The sequence below is a fragment of the Loxodonta africana genome, chromosome 9 (assembly GCF_030014295.1).
Source record: "Loxodonta africana isolate mLoxAfr1 chromosome 9, mLoxAfr1.hap2, whole genome shotgun sequence".
Classification (NCBI taxonomy): domain Eukaryota; kingdom Metazoa; phylum Chordata; class Mammalia; order Proboscidea; family Elephantidae; genus Loxodonta; species Loxodonta africana.
In genome coordinates, this window is record NC_087350.1 from 35552255 (window position 1) to 35570193 (window position 17939).

Genomic DNA, 17939 nt, shown 5'->3' on the forward strand with positions numbered 1-17939 from the left:
CCATGGAATGTGACCATCAATTGAATGGGATTGAAACGATAGTTCCTAATAGTACAATCCTGATACAACTTTACAGTAATCTGCAATCCCAGTTATTAACCCTCTTACATTTAACTTCATGTGTTGATGTTTTCTCTCATTGACAGGAAAACTGCCCTCGTTCCCCACTGCAGTCATTTTTGGGAGTTGGCCCTTAAAGACTCCTGGATGTAATTTTTTCATTCAGTTTTAGTCTTCTCCCTTTTTCTTCTGTGCTTATTCATAATCATCTCCATTCACTCACGGCTTCATTCATTCAATAGATCTTTATTGGGTGCCCACACTTTGCTATCCCCCAAGGAGCATAAAATGTTCCATGTGCCGATGTTGCTTACAGTCTAGTGGAGAAACAGGAAACAAATACACAATTGTCACAGAGGGTGATGATTATGAAAAGGGAATACGTTATGCTTTGAATGGATGAAGAGGGTAACTCCTTTTTTGGGTGGTGGTGGGTCATATCAAGGAAGTCATCTGAAAATAGGGACAGCTAAGCTGAGATCTGAAAGACGAACAAGGCATATCGTGTCTCGTGAGGCAAAGGAGTAAGACCATTCTAGGCATAAGGAATAGCTTGTACAAAGGTCAAGGGAGAATTTGATTTATTGAGGAGAACTGAAAATACGGTTAGACAAATCCCTTGATCATTTACATGTTTTTATGCTTAGCATTAGGCTTCCTGTTACAACCAGTGTACCTGAGGGCATTTTATTTAATCCTGCAGAAGACAAGAGGCTATCCTTCATACTTAGATGCAGAATTGCACTTCAGATTTACTTCATATTTATATTGAGCTGTGGGAAAGTTTGTAAGAGCTATATTTTCTCCCTCCACCCCATTCCTCTTCTAGGTTCCCCCCTACCCCGACCTTATTCCACAAGGGAAATGAGGCGACTCTTTGTCAGTAAGATTCAGTCTTAGGGAGTTGGTTTTAAAGGAGGTAGGGAGGAAAGAATGAATCATTTACCTTGACTGTAGTCTTTGCTTGGCTTCTGACACAAGCTATTGTGTAGTAGAAAAGACTCTAGTGTTGATATTTAGTTCATCAAGGTTGCATATCCTGAAATCTGAAGGAGGGAGAAATGTCTTCTAGGACTAAAAGGACATATAGTTGAAAGAGAGGGGCCACTGGGGGAATAGTTGAGATAAAGAGAAGGTACTAAAGAAGAGCTTCCTCCTCTGCCCTCCTCGAGTTTATTATTTGGAGCAACATAAACCATGTCACGGGGGTCACCTTGTATTTTTTCCTACTAGTTAATATTTAGTAAAGCCCGGGTGGCTTAGTTTCCTCACTTGCAAATTGAATCCTGGGTATCCTTAGAGTCTTTCTGTCTCTCACTTTCTGTGATAGCTGCATCATCCATCACCATGTTCAGGAATTCTAATATTTTAAATATGAAATAAAGGGAATATGTTTCAAGAAGTTCAGAGATGAGTGAAAAATTGCTCTATGTTCTGTAAAATAACGTGGTAATTCTTATGATGACCTCTACCTGTGATTATTTTTGGCATAGTTTTATGACTCATGGTTTTTTGTTGACCTTATTTCTTGCTGTAAATCAGATTTACCCTTGTTATTGGTTGGCATAGGCTTGAGGAAGCAAAATCATCTCGACAAGATTTGAATGGTCCCTAGGTGGCTGCATCTGCTGGAAAGACAAAAGTCAATCATACAATAGAATGCAAACGTTTCAGGGAATCCCTGTTGGTTTGAATTTCCCTCATTACTTGTTTCTTTTGGTTGCATTACTAGTCAGAAAAGACTGTTTTGTGAAAAATACTTATTTTGGGGGAAAAAAAGATTTTCAGCGGGGTATGGGTAGATTTTATGGGTAGAATATAAAACTTAACAGTAAATTTGCTGTGCATGTTCCTTAATCTTGTTCCTTAATTGAAATTGTGTGAATGCGTGAAATGGTCAAATACATTAAGAGCCGTAGCATTTATAAAAATGCCCCATTTCACCTATTTCTTAAAGCTCCTTATTAGCGGGTTTACTGAAATAGAGAGTTTTGCCAGTTGTTTGAAGTATTTCTGCCTCACTTCAGACCCCCTGGAGAGCACTGGTGGACCAACCTTGAAAACCAGAGGAAACCTTCCTGCAGTGACTTGTAATTCCCAGAAGGAACTTAAAGGGGTGTGGGATCCTTTAAAAGTAAATATTTCTATTATATGAAGAACAGTTTTTAAAGAGATCTCAGTCACTTCCTTCCAAGTTTGGGCCATTTCACTTGTACTGCTGTGTGCTTGTTGTTTCTATACCTGGCATACATTTGTCTTTATTTTATGTTCATGTATATGTACCTGTCTTCCAGTATATTAGAACTTCTTATGATACCAAGTTGGATCATCTGTTACATTTAATGTTGAAAGAGTGGAAGATGGAACTTCCAAAGCTGGTGATCTCTGTCCATGGGGGTATCCAGAACTTTAAGATGCCCTCCAAACTTAAAGAGATATTCAGCCAAGGTTTGGTCAAAGCTGCAGAGACCACGGGAGCATGGATACTGACTGAAGGCATTAATACCGGTAACATACACTCTTGTGTCTTTTTTTTTTTTTTTTTAATTTATTGTGCTTTAAGTAAAAGTTTACAAATTGAGTCAGACTCTGATACAAAAATTTATAAACACCTTGCTATATACTCCTAATTGCTCTCCCCCTAATGAGACAGCGCACTCCTTCCCTCCTCTATTTCTTTTCATGTCTATTCGGCCATCTTCTGACCCTCTCTACCCTCTCACCTCCCCTTCAGACAGGCAGTGCCAACGTAGTCTTATGTGTCTACTTGAACCAAGAAGCTCATTCTTCACCAGTATCATTGTCTATCCCACAGTCTAGTCCAATCCTTGTCTGAAGAGTTAGCTTTAGGAATGGTTCCTGTCTTGGGCCACCAAAGACACAGGGTAATTATGAGCCAAGAGACAGAAAGGGCCACATAAACCAGAGTCTACATCAGCCTGAGACCAGAAGAACTAGATGGTGCCCGGCTATAACCGATGACTACCCTGACAGGGAACACAACAAGGAACTCCTGAGGGAGCAGAAGAACGGTGGGATGCAGACCCCAAATTCTCATAAAAAGACCAGACTTAATGGTCTGACTGAGACTAGAGTGACCCCGGAGGTCATGGTCCCCAGAGCCTCTGTTAGCCCAGGACAGGGATCATGTTTTTTTGTTGTTGTTATTCCCTCTTTCTAAACTGTGAATAAGGCAAAGTGACACTTAATCCCTTCTCTTCAGCACTCCCAAGAGATGTGGTTTGTGAGGGAGAAACATGAAAAGCCCAGCGAATAGAAAATAAACCCAGAAGAATCGTAGACATTTCCTGGAGTGTGTTCTTACCATTGTCACTGGGTGAACTTCTGACAAAGATGAATGGTCTTTCATGAGATTCAGGCTACCCTGAGGCTATAAAAAAAAAAAAAATAAGGGGCATTAATTCCGTACAACTGTGTAACATGTGTGGGCTTGGGCATTAGCTAAAGTTACATAGTCATTGTCAAGTTCTCAGACATTGGAAATCAGTGATGTGTGTAAAAATTGCATTGAGTGTACTGGGCACGAGCAGGTAATTACATTTTTGATGTATATATATTTTTGAACTACATAATTGCCAGTACACTCAATGTCTCTATTTGCTTGTTGCTGACTCTCTTTTATACCCCTTGAAATTCGCTTCAAGAACTTCATCTAGTGGAATCTTAACTTCTAACCTTAGTCTTTTGCATTGGTGTTTATGAACTGGCTGCACATTAGAATGCTGATTAGGAAATTGATTAGATTCTTGGAGGGTGGAGCTCCAGAAGAATGTCTAATGTGCAGCCAGGGTTGAGAATGGTGACTCCACAAATCTTCTCTAAGCAATCAGTTATTAACTTTGTAGTTTTCCATTTTCCCTCTTTTTTTGGTTTTTCCTTTTTTAATTCTGTCTTAGTTATCTAAAAAAACTAGTGAGGCTATAAAAGAAATACCACGAGTGGACGGCTTTAACAAACAGAAATTTATTCTTTCACAGCCTAGGAAGCTAGAAGCCTGAATTCAGGGCACCAGCTCCAGGGAAAGGCTTTCTCTCTCTCTGTTGGCTCTGGGGGAAGGCCCTTGTCGTCAATCTTCCCCTGATCCGGGATCTTCTCAGTGCAGGGACGCTGGGTCCAAAGGATGTGCGCCCCTCCTCGTTCTTCATTCTTGGTGGTAGGAGGTCCCTCTGTCCCTTTGCTTGCTTCTTTCTTTTATATCTCAAAAGAGACTAACTCAAGATACAACTTAACCCTGTAGATTGACTCCTGCCTCATTAACATAGCTGCCTCTAATCCTCCTCCTTAATGTCATAGAGATTAGAATTTACGACACAGAGGAAAAACACATCAGATCACAAAATGGAGAACAAATGCACAGTACCGGAAATCATGGCCTAGCCACGTTGACACATTTTGGGGGGACACAATTCAATCCATAACAGACGTCCTGGCTAATGCCTCCTATTCAATTCTTTCCATCCTTTAGATCTGCATTAGATGCCATCAAACCTGTGAAGCATCCTCTAAATATCTCAACTGGAAGTGCTTACTTTTTATTTTTGAATTTCTATAGTGTATATTGTTTGCAGCACTTGTAAGATGTTTATACACACTGAAACCTGTGAGAGCCGGAACTTGACTGGGCTGCCATGTTTTTCTGGATCTCGCAAGTTTTTCACCTTTGATGAGGTTCAGTCTTACCACTTTTCTATTGCTTGTTTTAGTGGAAAATATTTGAGTTTTCCTTCTCTGACAGGTTTCTACTTTACACAGGTTCCAGCTTTCTGAGGTTTTATTGTATTGCCTGACAGGTTGGGAGGAGCCTGTGTAGTAGCCCTCTTATCTGGTTTTGAGCTAGAGGGCAGACTTTAGCACTTGGCAACACATTCTGATTTAACAGATAATTCCTCTGAAGCCTGACTGAAAAGGAATGAAGGAAGCAGATGACTGAAAAAAACCAAGTAAAATGAAACCTAGGGATTTGGCCTGGAGTAGTTCATTTTGTACCTTTTATTGAGATAATTATTGTTTCACATTCTTGGAAGGAAATGAGTGTGGCAGAGTTCTAAGTCCATCGTATACTACTTTTATTTCTGGTAGTAGAAGGAAGGGGAGGTAGGGAAAGTTCACATAGTTTAGAAAAAGGTAAACTTAGGCAAGGCTTTTTCTTTGACTGACTAACTGCATTCCATACTTTAACTTACTTATTACTTTTTTGTCTGTTTTTTTACTTTTAAGTTAGGGACAACCAAGGAATACAAATACAATAGTGTGAAGACGATTGAAATAGCTCCTATGAATCAAAGAAATGGGAAATGGCAAATCCCTGGGGCTTCGTTAACCAAAACTCAAGGTCTGACCTGATTCAACCACAACTCTGTAGGGCCTGGTTGCTCAAGGAGTGGTCCATGGGCCAGCATTGTCAGCATCACCTGGGAGCTTGTTGGAAATGCAGAATCTCAGGTCCCACCCCAGACTTGGGGAGTCAGAATCTGCATTTTAACATCATCCCTTCAAAGAAGCAAGGGACACATCTCGAGGATATTTTGCTGGGACAGTGAAGATTAGGGGAAAAAATACTGAGGACATTTATGATGTCAAGGCTGGCCTTGCTCAGGAGGGACAATACTCAGGATATTCTGGTCAGGGAAAAGAAGAGTCAGAGCTCAGTTTGTAGGCAGAAAATGCCCAAAAGGAGGGGAGTATTTTCCAGGTAGAAAGGTCAGTAATAAAAGAAAGAGGTGCTAAGAGAGAGTAGAGGTAGACAAGTTATCAGAAACTAAGGCTTCTGTGCTAGCATTTTCCCTAAGACTGGCCTTTTGTATATACTTGCTTATTTGTCTTTCTGGCAGCCACTGTGTTTTGCATGATTTGTGAGTTAAAGTTTGACTTCTAAACTGATTTTCACAGGAGTGTCCAAGCATGTTGGGGATGCCCTGAAAGCCCATTCCTCCCAATCCTTGCGAAAAATCTGGACAGTTGGAATCCCTCCTTGGGGTGTCATTGAGAACCAGAGAGATCTTATTGGAAAAGATGTAAGTAGACAATTCTTTCACAATCAATGGAAATGAACCTATATTCGACTGCCAACTTAACACTGCACCTGAATGTCTCGTAAACATCTCAAATGTAATATAGGTAGCCCTTGACTTACGACGGGGTTCCGTTCCAAGGACTCTACCGTAAGTCGGTTCTGATATAAGTAAAATATTTTTTTTTTTTAGTTTTTATTATTATTGCCTTTATTGTCAGTATCTTTATAAATCTGATCTTTATTTGTCTTTGGGGGTTGGAAACATTACATATAAGCTTAAATATATATTTTAACACATACATGCATATGCACATAAAAAAATACACAAATCTTAAAAATCTACTCTAACAATGAAAAAGAGTTAGACAGTGTTGGCATTTGGTCAGTTGCGGTAATAACTCTACTGTGGAAGGTTCTGGATCATCTGGATTGTCTCTGGGAATGGGGATGGAACTGCTAGTCAGAAAATTGGTGAGAGTTGTCTGTAGGGTCCTTTTCTTTTTTTCTTTTCATATTTCACGATAATATCTCACTGCTTTCTGAATCTTTCTGTTGACTTTAACAAAGCAATCAGTGTTTAAGTCCATGTTTTCAAGCAACTAAAGCCCCTGATTTAGTTTAGAAAAAAATCCAGTTGCTCCTTTTACTGTAAAATTTTTTGACAACTTCTTCCTCTTCCTCATTATTTCTTTCTTTTTCAGCATTTCTATCCTCTCCAAAATCCAGTAAGTCCTGTTCTGTCAATTCCCCTTCTTTGTAATCTATGAGCTGTTCCACATTGATGATATCAAGTTCTAAATTCAGCATTCTTGCCATATGGACAGTTTTTCCACCAGTCTCTTCCATCATATTATCCTGATCAAATGCTTGGAGCATGTTCACATAACTCAGCAATATTTTCCATATCCCCTACATACATTTCCCTGTACCTTCCTCTCAGAAAGATATACCAATGATAGGATGTACAAAAAAAAAATGGCAAAAAGGAAGGTTGTAAGTGTGGTTCTTCGTAACTCGAATACGTGGTAAGTCGGGAGTACCTGTATGTCTAAAACCAAGCTCCTAACTTCCTACTACCTTCCTTACCCCATCTTAGAAAATGGCAATCCCCTCCTGTGGTTGCTTAGGCCAGGAACCTTGGAGTAATCTTGAAATGATCTCTTCATCTCACACCTCAAACATTATCCATCAGCAAGTAACGTCAGCTCCATTATTAAAATATATCCGGAGTCTGACTTCTTCTCATCACCTCCACTGCTACTGAGGAAGTCCAAGCCACCATTATCTGTCACCTGGATGATTGTAATAGCCTTCCCAATGTTCACCTTTGTCTCCTATACAGTGTGTTCTCAGCATAGTAGCCAGAATGACTCCTCGAAAACATAAGTCAGATTGTGTCACTCCTCTGTACAAAACTTTTCAATGGCTTCTGTTTTGCTTGGAGCGAAAACCAAGGTTCTTGCAATGGCCTATGTGTAGTAAAGCAGGGGACATTAGGGATTTACTCCTGTTTACTTACTTATTGATTCCTTGACCCTATCTGTTACTATAAAGGGAATGGACTTTTCTAAAATGAATAGTGATGCATTAATTTTTCTTTTTAATGCTAACATTTTTTTAATAAAAAAAAATCAGATATTACAAAAGGTACACAGAAGATAGCCACAGTTTATACATTTTGGTGTGTGATCATTATTGAGTTTTTTATTAATACCACAAGTGCATGGCTTTAACAAACAGAAATTTATTCTCTCAGTTTAGGAGGCTAAAAAAAAATCAGGGTGTTGGCTCTAGGGAAGGCTTTCTCTCTCTGACTGCTGTGGGAGAAGGTCTTTGTCAATCTTCTCCTGGGTCTAGGAGGTTCTTTGTGCATGCAGGAACCCTGGGTCCAAAGGAGAAACTCAGCTCCAGACTTTTCTTTCTTTGTTGTAGTAGGTCTTTCCCTCTCTCCATGCTTCTCTTGCCTTTGATCTCTTGTAAGATAAAAGGCAAAGCAGGCCACATCCCAGGGAAGTTCACCTTACATTAGATCAGGGCTGTGACCTGAGTAAAAGTGTTGCATCCCACCTTAATCCTCATTAGCATGTCAGTATAAGTCAGAATCAACTATGGCAACAGGTTTGTTTTTTTTCTGTTTTTAGTCCTATTTCATTAACTTAATGGACAGCTCACTCCCAAATGGGACCATCAATGCAGGCATAAACCAAAAAGAAAAAAACCAAACCTATTGTACAGGCCAGGAAGCTGTCGTCCATATTTCTTGGCAGAGACAAGTGAGCACCTCCAGCACTGCACCAGTTTGTTGAAACATCTCAATTGATATTCCATCAATTCCTGGAGACTTGTTTTTTGCCAATGCCTTCAGAGCAGCTTGGACTTCTTCCTTCAGTACCATCAGTTCCTGATCATATGCCACTTCTTTAAATGGTTGAACATTGACTAATTCTTTTTGGTATAATGACGCTGTGTATTCCTTCCATCTTCTTTTGATGCTTCCTGCGTCATTTAATATTTTCCCCATAGAATCCTTCACTATTGCAACTTGAGGCTTGAATTTTTTCTTCAGTTTTTTCAGCTTGAGATACGCCGAGTGTGTTCTTTCCTTTTGTTTTTCCATCTCCAGCTGTTTGCACATGTCATTATAATACTTTGTCTTCTCGAGAGGCCCTTTGAAATCTTCTGTTCAGTTCTTTTACTTCATCAATTCTTCCTTTTGGTTTAGCTGCTTGACGTTCGAGAGCAAGTTTCAGAGTCTCCTCTGTCATCCATCTTGGTGTTTCTTTCTTTCCTGTCTTTTCAATGACCTCTTGCTTTCTTTATGTATGATGTCCTTCCACAACTCATCTGGTCTTCTGTCACTAGCGTTCAATGCATCACATCTATTCTTCAGGTGGTCTCTAAGTTCAGATGGGATGTACTCAAGGTCATATTTTGGATCTTGTGGACTTGCTCTGATTTTCTTCAGTTTCAGCTTGAACTTAAATATGAGCGATTGATGTTCTCTTCCACAGTCGGCCCCTGGCCTTGTTCTGACTGATGATATTGTGCTCTTCCATCGCCTCTGGCATAGTGGTTAAGTGCTACAACTGCTAACCAAGAGGTCAGCAGTTCAAATCCGCCAGGCGCTCCTTGGAAACTCTATGGGGCAGTTCTACTCTGTCCTATGGGGTCGCTATGAGTCACTACGAATCGACTCGACGGCAGTAGGTTTTTCTTTCCACAGATGTAGTCAGTTTGATTTCTGTGTGTTCCATCTGGCAAGGTCCATGTGTACAGTCACCGTTTATGTTGGTGAAAGAAGGTATTTGCAATGAAGAAGTCGTTGGTCTTGTAAAATTCTATCATTCGATCTCAGGCATTGTTTCTATCACCAAGGCCATATTTCCCAACTACTGATCCTTCTTATTTGTTTCCAGCTTTCGCATTCCAATTGCCAGTAATTATCAATGCATCTTGATTGCATGTTTGATCAATTTCAGACTGCAGCAGCTGATAAAAATCTTCTATTTCTTCATCTTTGGCCCTAGTGGTTGGTGCATAAATTTGAATAATAGTTGTATTAACTGGTCTTCCTCATAGGCATATGGATATTATCCTATCACTGACAGCGTTGTACTTCAGGATAGATCTTGAAATGTTCTTTTTGACGATGAATGCAACTCCATTCCTCTTAAAATTGTCCTTCCCAGCATAGTAGACTATATGATTGTCTGATTCAAAATGGCCAACACCAGTCCATTTCAGTTCACTAATGACTAGGATATCGATGTTTATGCATTCCATTTCATTTTTGACTATTTCCAATTTTCCTTGATTCATACTTCATACATTCCAGGTTCCGATTATTAATGGATGTTTGCAGCTGTTTCTTATTTTGAGTTGTGCCACATCAGCATATGAAGGTCCCGAAAGCTTTATTCCATCCACATCATGAAGGTCGACTCTACTTTGAGGAGGCAGCTCTTCCCCAGTCATCTTTTGAGTGCCTTCCCACCTGGGGGGCTCATCTTCCAGCACTATATCAGACAGCGTTCCACTACTATTCATAAGGATTTCACCGGCTAAAGCTTCTCAGAAGTAGACTGCCGGGTCCTTCTTCCTACTTTGTCTTAGTCTGGAAGCTTAGCTGAAATGTGTCCTCCGTGGATGATCCTGCTGGTATCTGAATACTGGTGGTACAGCTTCCAGCATCACAGCAACATGCAAGGCTCCGTAGTATGATGTGGCGCCAACTGACTGGAAGAGATCCGTATTTATGCCTATTCCCAAGAAAGGTTATCCGACCAAATGTGGAAATTATAGAACAATGTCATTAATATCACAAGCAAGCAAAATTTTGCTGAAGCTCATTCAAAAATGGCTGCGGTAGTATATTGACAGGGAACTGTCAGAAATTCAGGCTGGTTTCAGAAGAGAACGTGGAACCAGAGTTATCATTGCTGATGTCAGATTGATCCTGGCTGAAAGCAGAGAATACCAGAAGGATGTTTGCCTGTGTTTTATTGACTATGCAAAGATATTCGACTGTGTGGATCATAATAAATAATGGATAACATTGGGAAGAATGGGAATTCCAGAACACTTAATTGTGCTCATGAGGAACCTTTACATAGAGCAAGAGGCAGTTGTTTGGACAGAACAAGGGGATACTGATTGGTTTAAAGTCAGGAAAGTTGTGCATCAGGGTTGTATTCTTTCACCATAACTATTCGATCTGTATGTTGAGCAAATAATCTGAGAAGCTGGACTATATAAAGAAGAATGGGGCATCAGGATTGGAGGAAGACTTATTAACAACTTGTGTTATGCAGATGACACAACCTTGTTTGCTGAAAGTGAAGAGGATGTGAAGCACTTACTAATGAAGATCAAAGACCACAGCCTTCAGTACGGATTGCACCTCAACATAAAGAAAACAAAAATCCTCACAATTGGACCAATGAGCAACATCACGATAAATGGAGAAAAGATTGAAGTTGTCAAGGATTTCATTTTACTTGGATCCACAATCAACAGCCATGGAAGCAGCAGTCAAGAAATCAAAAGACTCAGTGCATTGGGTAAATCTGCTGCAAAGGACCTCTTTAAAGTGTTGAGGAGCAAAGATGTCACCTTGAAGACTAAGGTGCGTCTGACCCAAGCCATGGTATTTTCGATCGCATCATATGCATGTGAAAGCTGGACAATGAATAAGGAAGACCGAAGAAGAATTGACGCCTTTGAATTGTGGTGTTGGTGAAGAATATTGAATATACCATGGACTGCCAAAAGAATGAACAGGTCTGTCTTGGAAGAAGTACAGCCGGAATGCTCCTTAGAAGCCAGGATGGCGAGACTGTGTCTTACATACTTTGGGCATGTTGTCAGGAGAGATGAGTCCCTGGAGAAGGACATCATGCTTGGCAGAGTACAGGGTCAGCAGAAAAGAGGAACACCCTCAACAAGGTGGATTGACACAGTGGCTGCAACAATGAACTCAAGCATAACAACGATTGTAAGGATGGCTCAGGACTGGGCAGTGTTTTGTTCTGGTATGCATAGGGTCACTATGAATTGGAACTGGCTCGACGGCGCCTAACAACAGCAACAACATTGTAGAGGCTAGGATTTACAACACATCACAAAATGGAGGACAACTACACAATACTGGAAATCATGGCCTAGCCAAATTGACACATATTTTTGGGGTGCGCAATTTAATCTATGACATGTAATAAAAAAAATTATGTGTGTAAATAGAATGTTGATAGAAATTTACTGCTACAAACCTGCTTCTTTAGCTTAACTACTTATCATAGTATTTCTCCATGGGTTTTGTTGAACTTGTATAGTGAGTCTATAGCTGTAGCTGCTGTGGGCAATAGCTACTATGTACTACTCATGCATAGTAGGACCACATATCGATTCATTGAAAATTATACAAAAAGTAACCTGATCCCTCACTACAGATAGTTTGAGAAGCACTGCTCTAAGGAATAAGTATTATTTTTTTAACCTCTACAGTCTAGAGAGAGGCCTTGGGAGCAGTTCAGCCTGGAGAGTGATTTCGAGTTCTGACCTCCTTTGTCCTTGCTGTCTCTCAGGTGTTGTGCTTGTACCAGACTCTGGGCAACCCCCTCAGCAAGCTCACCACACTCAACAGCATGCACACACACTTCATCTTGTCTGATGATGGGACTGTGGGCAAGTATGGAAATGAAATGAAGCTCAGGAGGAATCTGGAAAAATATCTGTCTCTGCAGAAAATACACAGCCGTGAGTACCATTGGAACTCAGTCAACATGTCCTGCCTGGGGGAGTATGGGGCGGGGGAGCGGGGACTGCTGTGAGCAAGGTGCTCCACTGACATCTGTACAGACTGCTGCTAGCTGCGGTTGAGTTGGACCCTGACTCATAGTAACCTCATGTACAGTAGAAAGAAATGCTGCTTGGTCTTGCACCATCCCCATGCTCTGTTGCAAATTGGACTTGTCATCCATAAGGCTTTCACTGGCTGATTTTCATAAGTAGATTGTAAGGCCTTTCATCCTGGTCTGTCTTAGTCTGGAAGCTCCACTGAAACGTGTCCAGCATCATAAAAACAGGCAAACCTCCACTGACAGATGGGTGGTGGCTGCACTTGAGGTGCACTGGGAATCAAATGTGAGTTTGCCACATGGAAGGTGAGAATTATACCACTGAACCACCAATGCTCCCAAGTCAGCCCCTGTCCTAAAGCAGTCAGAGAGATTAAGTTAACATGGGTGAACACAAGCCAGAAGAGGACAGATTATATAAGGCGGTGCAGAATTGTGGTGATGTTGTGAGAGAGGAAAGTCTTTGAGTGACAATATAGCCAGGGGAGGAAGGTCCTTGTCATCAATTTTCCCTTGGTCTGGGAGCATCTCAGCGCAGAAACGTCAGGTCCAAAGGATGTGCTCTGCTTCCGACACTGCTTTCTTGGTGGTATGAGGTCCCCATGTCTTTCTGCTCACTCGTCTCTTTTATATCTGAAAAGAGATTGGCTTAAGACACTATCTAATCTTATAGATCTTATCACTATAACTGCTGCTAATCCATTTTATTACATCATAGTGATAGAATTTACAACACATGGGGAAATCACATCGGATGATAAAATGGTAAGACAATTATACAGTCATATAAGGGAATCGTGATCTAGCCAAGTTGACAGATATTTTGGGGGGACACAATTCAATCCATGACGTAACCTTTATTGGGAGCCCTCGTGGCACAATGGTCAAGTGTTTGTCTGCTAACCAAGAGGCTGGCAGTTTGAATCCACCAGCTGCTCCCTGGAAACCCTATGGGGCAGTTCTACTCTGTCATATTGGGTCACTATGAATCCACTTGTTGGCAACGAGTTTAACCTTTATTGACAGTGTTAACCACAGGAATTGCTCAGGGATCTATGCAGCACTGTTATGTAAGCCCAGGGAGCAAAGTCTTTGTCTTTCTTATTTCCTGCTAACTCCCTCTCATTGAATGAATGAAAGGAACTCTGATGTTGCGTATAGCCGCAGGTGACGTTTCTACTTTCAAAGACCTTGACGTTTAAGGTTTAGCTGGAAGATTTATGGAGGTGATTCCAGCAGATTGGTAACACTTATTGATCTAAGAAGAACTGATAAAAATTAGCAAAACAGTAAATTAACTACACATACACACACACACACACACACACGAAGAAAGAAAAGGAAAAAGAAGCTCCCGACAAAGGCAAAATACTTATGTATCAAAGCTGATTTTATACAAACGGCGCATTAAGGAGATTTACTACTATAGTCCCACCACGTGCCTATCAGTTTGTGGTACTGTGATGGCTTGCATGTTGCTATGATGCTGGAAACTATGCCACTGGTATTTTAAATATCCATAATGGACAGGTTTCAGTAGAGCTTCCAGAATACAGAGATTAGGAAGAAAGGTCTGGAGATTTACTTTTGAAAATTAGCCAGTGAAAACCCTATGGATTGCAACATATTATGTATTATTTGATACGTGCTGGAACCCTAGGTTGAAAGACGTTCAAAATACACAGTGACCACAAACGATGATCATAAAGATGGCACAGGACTGGGCAATGTTTTGTTCTGTTGTAAGGGGGTTCCCATGATTCAGAGCTAACTTGACAGCAACTAACGACAACTAACTACCTTGTTTATATTTGTCTCTGAAGTGGTCTAAAGGGATTTACACTGGTAGAATGAAAACACTTAAATATTTTGATGGTTTCTTTCATTTCTTTCAACGTGGCCAGGGGAAGTGCTCAGATTAAAGATTGTGAAGAGATACTTTTTTTTTTTCCTTTTCTGTTTTGGTTTTATTAGGAAGCCAGGCTTCTTAGAGTCCCTGGCAGACATTTGATGTTGGCAGAGGATACTTACAAAAAGAAGACTCATATCGTAAAGTTGCTATATGACTCCCTGGCTTCAGACTTTTGGAAATGTGACCAATGTTGCCTCCTGTTGTGTTTTTTTTTTTTTTTTTTTAAGAATGACTCCATAGTATTTTGTTTCCTTTTTTGCCTGCTTTCCTTTAGTAAAGTTATATAAAATCATGATGAGAAACTCTAACAGTGAAGAATGGGAGAGATGAACAAATGAAAGCCCTTGAGGGTTACCCATCCCTTCTTGTTCTTACACAACCACAATTAAATTTTATTGAATTACCAAAAGTTTGATTCTTTTTGTTTATGAGCGACGGATACCCTGGATCCATTTTAACAGGCTGTTTACTTTTAGATATATTTGAAAAATTCCTTAATGAAAAGTTAAAATTTTGTATTTCGGAGTCCCTGGGTGGTGCAAATGGTTAAGCACTCGGCTATTAACCAAAAGGTTGGCAGTTCAAATCCACCCAGAGGTCACTCTGAAGAAAGGCCTGGTGATCACCTTCCAAAAGATCACAGCCATTGAAAACCTTATGGAGCACAGCCTACTCTGCATACGTGGGGTCACCGTGAGTCAGAATTTACTTGATGGCAACTAGTACTTATATTTTAAAGTTTATTGAAAGCTTTTAACTACTTTTTATCAGGTAAAAGCTTGAAGATACTCATACTATATTTATCCCACATTTTGTTTGAAATCCAAGCTCTTCACTAGGTCTTAAAGTAAGGAAGCCCAGGTAAATAAGAGCGTCACGCTAGGGCGAGTAATGAGCATGTATGGTAACTGAAAGACTTGCGTCTGGAAATCACAACAAGGGATCGGCTGACATAGGAATCCTGTTTAATACTGTGGTATCGTTTGTGATCTGAAACAGGTACAAGGCAAGGTGTGCCCGTGGTGGGTCTGGTGGTGGAAGGAGGCCCCAACGTGATCCTCTCAGTGTGGGAAACTGTGAAGGACAATGACCCAGTGGTGGTGTGCGAAGGCACAGGCCGAGCCGCTGACCTCCTGGCCTTCACCCACAAACACTTAGTGGATGAAGGGTGAGTTGTTGCCTCCCTATTTTTGAAATCATTCCTGTATTTTAGTTCTTTAAGCTGAGGCTGGAAGTCATTTTTCAGTGACTTTTGTATTTGTTAACCAACACCACAATGTTCTCCAGCGATGAGAGTTGCTGCTTCCTTAGCTGAAGAATGACCTGCCTTTAACAGGGAAGGTTCAGCCCCATCAGAGCTGGGAGAAAGAAGCAGCGCTGGGGGGAGGGAGGCAGGAGGGGCCCATGCACTTGCACTTGGCTATTGTAACTGAAACAGCCCTGCAGTGAGTGAGGGGACCAGTGTGGGCCCCAGGTCACCTTCATTTGCCATTTAAAAAAATAGCAATAATTGCTGTATTTATTTCTTCCAAATTTGAAGGTAATTGATATCCTGGCCCTGTATAGCCTATGTTGTGCTTATTTGAGGTTTTAATTATTTTCCCTTTTCAAATAAGAAGGTAGTTTTTCTCTAGCCATCCCTATATCCAGTGTGATTCTTCTAGTTTCGTATTTCTACTGTGTAAATAAATACACCCGTTGCCGTCATGTCGATTCTGACCCATAGTGACCCTATAGGACAGAGTAGAACTGCCCCCACAAGGTTTCTAAGCAGTGGCTAGTGGATTCCAACTGCCAACTTTTTGGTTAGCAGCCATTGCTCTTAACCACTATGCCACCAGGGCTCCAAATAAATATAGTCCCTTACAGCTAAGAAGGACCTTGTGGCGCAAGGGTAGCGCGTCTGACTCCAGATCAGAAGGCTGCGTGTTCGAATCACGTCGAGGTCATGGATTTTTTGGAAACCCTGGTGGTGCCGTGGTTAGGTGCTACGGTCAGCAGTTCAAATCTACCAGGCCCTCCTTGGAAACTCTACAGGGCAGTTCTACTCTGTCCTATAGGGTCACTATGAGTCAGAATTAACTCAACTCCAGTGGGTTAAGAGCTAAGATGCTAACCTCACTGATTTACTTAATAGACACTCAGTCACTGCGTATGTTATAACTGCTCTGGGGATCCTTTCCTCCTGATTTCTTTCTCTTTTGTGACCTTAGCCCTCTGCTTCCTCCCTGCTGCCCCTTTGCCTATCCTTTCGCACTTCTACCCATCCTAAAGCCACCCTGGATGTTTAGCTCTTAAATGTTTTGGGGTCTCATCTTTTTGAGAATATGTTGCCCCTAATTTCTGAGGATTCACAGTCCTCCCCACCCCCAAATGTCAGCCTCATAAATGTATAGAGATCAAAGTTTATTAGGGGTTACCAGGGGCGGGAGGGAGGAGGGAGGGGGAGTCATTATTTAGGAAACACTGAGTTTCTGTTTACGTGGATGGAAAACTTGACAACAGACACCGATGATGGTTGTGCGACATGATTCATGTAATTGGTGTCACTGAATTATACATGTAAATAATGTGGAATTTGGCAAATATGATGTTACATATTTTTAACAACAGTTAGCAAAAAAAAAGGGCCCTGGCCCAGTGTCCCTCTTTTTGGGGTTCTGGAAGATCACCCTTGGTGGTGCAGTGATTAAGAGCTACGACTGCTAACCAAGAGGTCAGCACTTTGAATCCACAGGCGCTCCTTGGAAACCCTGCAGAGCAGTTCTGCTGTATCCTGTAGGGTCGCTAGGAGTCAGAATGGACACGACGGCAATGGCTTTGGTTTTATGGGTTTCTGGAAGACCATGCCATTCTCACTTTGAAATCCAGCGTCTTCCAGTGCCACTGCTTCTTTTTGTTCACCTACTCTCTTGGCAGAACTGACTGTAGAAACCTTCTAAGTCAGGTGGGGCGGGTGGGTTTTCTCGTACTGCTGTTGCTGGCTTCTCCCCGTCTTTGGGTTATGTCCAATCACGGGCATCTTTCTCTCTCCTAGGACTCTACGTCCTCAGGTGAAGCAGGAGATCATCCACATGATTCAGAACGCTTTCAACTTTAGCCTGAAACAGTCCAAGCACCTCTTTCAGATTCTAATGGAGTGTATGGCGCACAGGGATTCTGTGAGTAGGATGAGTGCATGCTTTAGGTGACTTTAAAAAATGCTGATTTTCAACAATTGTAATATTTTTATTTATTTTTACAATGTTTTTAAAACATCGACTGCTTCATTCTTAACTTGATTGTATGTAATTCTACTGAACCTGACCCTTAGTCGAGTACACTTGGCATCTTACTGCCAGCTTCCTAGTTTTCAGATCCCAGGGTCTACCTGGGAAAAAGCACGGAGATAAAATAACATAGCAGTGTTGCCGAAGAGCGAGCACATTTAGTGAAGAGCACACATAAACATTTTTAGTGGGTAAGCGAGCAGCTCTATGTCTTAAGTGAACTCAAGTCTGTTGGGTTAGATGCCATACATCATAGTATCCTGAGTAAATGCTGCAGGAGGTCGTTGGGGAGACAACTGGACAATGGG

General features: G+C 41.2%; 1 protein-coding gene and 1 non-coding gene across 3 annotated transcripts in view; both read left to right on the forward strand.

Moving 5' to 3' along the window:
* The window catches only part of TRPM6 (transient receptor potential cation channel subfamily M member 6), a 195589-nt gene that overhangs the window by 74951 nt on the left and 102699 nt on the right, over positions 1–17939 (forward strand). For both annotated transcript variants that reach the window (XM_023544743.2, XM_010587507.3), the window contains exons 5-9: positions 2355–2568; positions 5971–6095; positions 12178–12349; positions 15362–15530; positions 17400–17523. In XM_023544743.2, coding sequence (XP_023400511.1) covers positions 2355–2568; positions 5971–6095; positions 12178–12349; positions 15362–15530; positions 17400–17523 — 804 coding nt within the window. The remainder of the gene's footprint in view (positions 1–2354; positions 2569–5970; positions 6096–12177; positions 12350–15361; positions 15531–17399; positions 17524–17939) is intronic.
* Positions 16240–16311, forward strand: TRNAW-CCA (transfer RNA tryptophan (anticodon CCA)). The gene has a single exon. It is a non-coding gene; the product is annotated as a tRNA-Trp (tRNA).